Source organism: Chiloscyllium plagiosum, chromosome 9 (assembly GCF_004010195.1).
Source record: "Chiloscyllium plagiosum isolate BGI_BamShark_2017 chromosome 9, ASM401019v2, whole genome shotgun sequence".
Classification (NCBI taxonomy): Eukaryota; Metazoa; Chordata; class Chondrichthyes; order Orectolobiformes; family Hemiscylliidae; genus Chiloscyllium; species Chiloscyllium plagiosum.
The window spans coordinates 4,497,619-4,502,397 of NC_057718.1; the positions used below are offsets into that span (position 1 = coordinate 4,497,619).

Sequence of the window (4,779 nt, forward strand, 5' to 3'; positions counted from 1 at the left end):
CAAATCCCTCGAACTCAGCAACGCCTTACTAACCTTCAATCTTCTTCCTGACCTCTCCGCCCCCAATCCACTCTGGCCTATCACCCTCACCTTGTCCTCCTTCCACCTATCACATTTCCAACGCCCCTCCCCCAAGTCCCTCCTCCCTACCTTTTATCTTAGCCTGCTGGACACACTTTCCTCATTCCTGAAGAAAGGCTCATACCCGAAACGTCGATTCTCCTGCTCCTTGGATGCTGCCTGACCTGCTGCGCTTTTCCAGCAACACATTTTAGGCTCTGATCTCCAGCATCTGCAGTCCTCACTTTCTCCTAATGTTTACAATAGCAATGGGCAAGGATAGGTATATACTGCGGGGAAAGAGGTATAACTGGGGGAAAGGCGATTATGATGTGATTAGACAAGATTTAGGATGCATAGAATGGGGAAGGAAACTGCAGAGGACACACTTGACATGTGAAGCTTATTCAAGGTCCAGCTACAGCGGGTCCTTGATAAGTATATACCTATCAGGCAGGGGGGTGGTTGTTGAGAGAGGGAGACATGTTTTACTAAAGAAGTTGAAGCTCTTGTCAAGAGGAAGAAGAAGGCTTACATTAGGATGAGGTGTGAAGGCTCAGTTAGGGGGCTTGAGCATTAGCCAGAAAAGATCTAAAGAGAGGGCTGAGAAGAGCCCAGAGGGGGCATGAGAATTTGTTGGCAGTTAGAATCAAGGAATCCCTAAGGCCTTCTATTGGTATATCAGGAATAAAAGAATGACTAGATAAGATTAGGGACAATCAAAGATAGTAGTGGAAAGTTGTGTGTAGAATCTAAGGACATAGGGGAATCGCTTATCAGTATTCACATTGGAAAAAGGCAATGTTAGTGAGAGTACGGAGATACAGGCTACATGATTAGATGGGATTGCGGTTGACAAAGAGGAAGTTTTAGAAATTTTAGAAGATCTGAAAATAGGTAAGACCCCTGAGCCAGATGGGATCTATCCTCAGATTCTGTGGGAAGCCAGGGAGGAGATAACAGAGCCTTTGGCTTCGATCGTTCTGTCATCATTGTCGACAGGAGTAATGCCAGAAGACTGGAGGGTAGTAAATGTTGTTCCCTTGTTTAAGAAGGGGAATCAGGACAGTCCTGGTAATTATAGGCCAGTGAGCCTTACTTCGGTTGTGAGTAAGGTGTTGGAAAAAATTATAAGAGATAGGATTTATTATCATCTGGAAAGAAATAGTTTGATTAGGGATAGTCAACACTGTTTTGTGAAGGGTAGGTCGTGCCTCACTAACCTTATTGAGTTCTTTGAGAAGGTGACAAAACAGATGGATGAAGGTAAAGCGATTGATGTGGTCTATATGTACTTCAGTAAGGCGCTTGATAAGGTTCCACACGGTAGGCTAGTGCACAAAATATGGAGGTTCGGGATTGTAGGTGATTTAGCGGTTTGAATCAGAAATTGGCTAGCTGAAAGAAGACAGAGAGTGGTGGTTAATGGGAAATGTTTATCCTGGAGCTCAGTTACCAGTGGTGTGCCGCAAGGATCTGCTTTGGGGCTATTGCTGTTTGTCATTTTTATAAATGATCTGGATGTAGGCATAGAAGGATAGGTTAGTAAATTTACGGATGACACTAAGGTAGGCAAAGTTGTGGATAGTGCCGAAGGATGTTGGGGTTACAGAGGGACATAGATAAGATGCAGAGCTTGGCTGAGAAGTGGCAAATGGAGTTTAATGCAGCAAGGTGTGAGGTAGTTCACTTTGGAAGAAGTAATAAGAATGCAGAGTACTAGGCTAATGGTAAAATTCTTGGCAGTGTTGATGAACAGAGAGATCACGGTGTCCAGGTACATAAATCCCTGAAAGTTGCCACCCAGGTTGATAGGGTTGTTAATAAGGCACATGGTGTGTTGGTGTTTATTGGTAGGGGAATTGAGTTTTGGAGCCACAAGGTCATGTTTCAGCTGTACAAGATACTAGTAAGGCCACACCTGGAGTATTACATACAGTTCTGGTCACCGCACTATAGGAAGGATGTGGAAGCTTTGGAAAGGGTTCACAGGAAATTTAAGAGGATGTTGTCTGGTATGGAGGGAAGGACTTACAAGGAAAGGCTGAGGGAACTGAGGCTGTTTTCGTTGGAGAGAAGAAAGTTGAGAGGTGACTTAATCAAGTCGTATAAGATAATCAGAGGGTTAGATAGTGTGGACAGTGAGAGTCTTTTTCCTTAGTTGGTGAAGCCTAACATGAGGGAATATAGTTTTAAATTGAGGATGATAGATTTAGGACAGACTCAGAGAGTAGTGGGCGTGTGGAATGGCCTGCCAGCAACAGTAGTAGACTTGCCGACGTTAAGAGCATTTAAATGGGCATTGGACATACAAATGGATAATAATGGAACAATGTAGGTTAGATGGGCATCAGATTAATTTCATAGGTTGGCACAATATCGAGGGCCAAAGGGCCTGAACTGTGCTGTAACATTCTATGTTCGATGTAAAAGGTGCTCAGAAACCCAGCAGGTTTGGCAGCATCTATGTTGAGAGAAGAAGACTTAACATGTTGAGCTGACTGATTCTTCTAAAAATGACAGAACCTTTGATCGTATTCCTCCTAATGTTATTTGGTGTCAGGCGTTTCTTGTGAAGCTCTCTCGAATATTTTACAATGTAAAGGGATATACTGTACATAGAGGAAGCCCTGTGGCTCTTGTTCACAAACTGGTCAGGGTGATCTTCCTGGTGTACTGACTAACATTTAGTCTACAATTGACATCTCAAAAATAGATGTTTTTGGTCATTACCACATGCAATCTCACAATCTATATGGGTTTGAAACACAAGGAAAAGATTACAAACCAGGACAAGATTCTTAAATTTCATGTTTTGTGAGTTTCTTGTGGAATTGTGGAATGATAGGCTTTTAGTGAGACTGATCACCAATGAACAGCTTTGGGGGAAGTTCTGGGTTTGGAATGTGTGATACCTCAGAATATAATACTAGTTTTGAGTAGAAATTTGTTGATTGATTCTCACTGGGGTTAGAAGATGCCGGTTGTGATCAGTAAGAGGAACAGTATTGGGCATTTTACAACAGAGGATTGTCTGTCACTTTAGCCTGAGAGCTGTTTTTCGGTTTTCCCTCCAGGGATCCCCATGGCTGTTGCCTTTGAGAAGGAGCGACTGTACAGGAAGTCTGAAGTGGACGTAGCTGTGGAGGATCTCTCCCAGGTGAAAGCGAGCATTATAAAGGATGAGGAGGAATTGGAGAAACTCACCAGTCAGTTCCCTGAACTGGAGAAGAAAAGGGATGAGACAGCAGAGAGTCTGAGTGTGGTGAGGACAGAGTTACTGAAGTTTAAAAGATCCAGAGCTGCATTGGCCAATGTACAGTGTAAACTCAGGAACTGTTACCAACACCTCTCAGCTCTACACGGGCGAGTAAGTGCATTGAAAGCTCAGGCACAGCACATGTACAGCATGGCTCCCCTGATCCCATTTGTAAGGGAAACCTGTGCAGAAGCTCAGCTAGAAGGTCCAGGCACTGAGCTCATGCTGACTGGCTCACAGATCCACAAGGTCATCGAGAGTATAAGAATCATGCTGCCCAAACTGAAGGATCCTAACCTTTCAGACATTGCCAGTTATATGTAACCTTCTTTCAAAATGTTTCTTAATCAGAGTGAAAAGACATGTGATTATGGAGTAATAACCAGGTAGATCAGCTGCAGATGAACATAGGAACTGAAGTAGATCATTGAGTCGCAGAGTACAGCAGGCCATTATGCTTATGCTGACACTTCCAATTGACTGTCCTTCTCACCTTGCTGTTTCTCTCTTTATTTTAAATAAATGTATATAAAACCCATTTCATTGGTTGACCTATACCTTAACTTCCATCGAGCCACCTCCACTCTGGATTGTTTGAGACAACTCATCCCACCAGCCCCCCCAAAAAACACACTGTCTCTCTCTCTCTCACAGACACACACACGCAATCGACTCTCTCTCACAGACACAGTCATTTTCTCACACACACATTCTCTCACACACAATCCCGCTCTCTCTTTCACACACTTGTCCTTAAATACACAGTCTCTCACATGCACGCTTACACACATACTCTGTCTCTCTAAGACACACACATACAGAGCCGATTTGCAATGGAGAGCAGATTTCTAGTGCTGTATGATGTGGGAATATTTCTGGCTTTTTCTGTTAAAACCATGTTGAGTGTGTATCTGGGGGGGGAGGGGGAGTGAGGAAGGAGGGTGTTGGAGATTTGGGATCTCATGAACCAACATGTTCAAGTCACTGGTTACAGTGATGGATGGATCTGCGAGCTGAGGGGCCGGGGGTGGGGTGGGGGGGAATCAGGAGGAAGGGGTGAGATGGACAATCTGCAGCAGGTTTTTGCTGGGGGTGTGGTGATGTTAAAAGATTGGTCAACAACACCTCCCAGCTCCACCTTCAGTGAGGTACATCTTTAAAGTTTGCCTTCTAAGGGACAGGAGGCAGTGGTCAATAACTGCCCTTCAAGGTCTCTTTTCCCATTTCTCCTCACCACTGCCAGGACTGGCTTCCTCAGGACATCCCAGTCTGACAACGAAGCACTAGACTGGCCACCTCACCCATGCAAAGATCCTGAGGACTGTTCCAGATTTTAGGCATCTCTGTGTTTGTCCAGACAGGCATGATAGAGAGATTGTGTTAAGCACATGTTTCTTCTTCATCATATTGCATCACTGAAACAGAGATATATAGAAACATATATGCAGGGAATCATAGAC

At 44.2% G+C, this 4,779-nt stretch overlaps 1 protein-coding gene across 3 annotated transcripts in view; it reads left to right on the top strand.

The window, feature by feature from the left end:
* The window catches only part of LOC122552569, a 22,665-nt gene extending 18,686 nt beyond the window's left edge, over positions 1-3,979 (top strand). For all 3 annotated transcript variants that reach the window (XM_043695274.1, XM_043695273.1, XM_043695272.1), the window contains one exon: positions 3,138-3,979. In XM_043695274.1, the coding sequence (XP_043551209.1) occupies positions 3,138-3,643 (506 nt within the window). In that variant the 3' untranslated portion in view covers positions 3,644-3,979. The remainder of the gene's footprint in view (positions 1-3,137) is intronic.
* Positions 3,980-4,779: the final 800 nt, after the last annotated feature.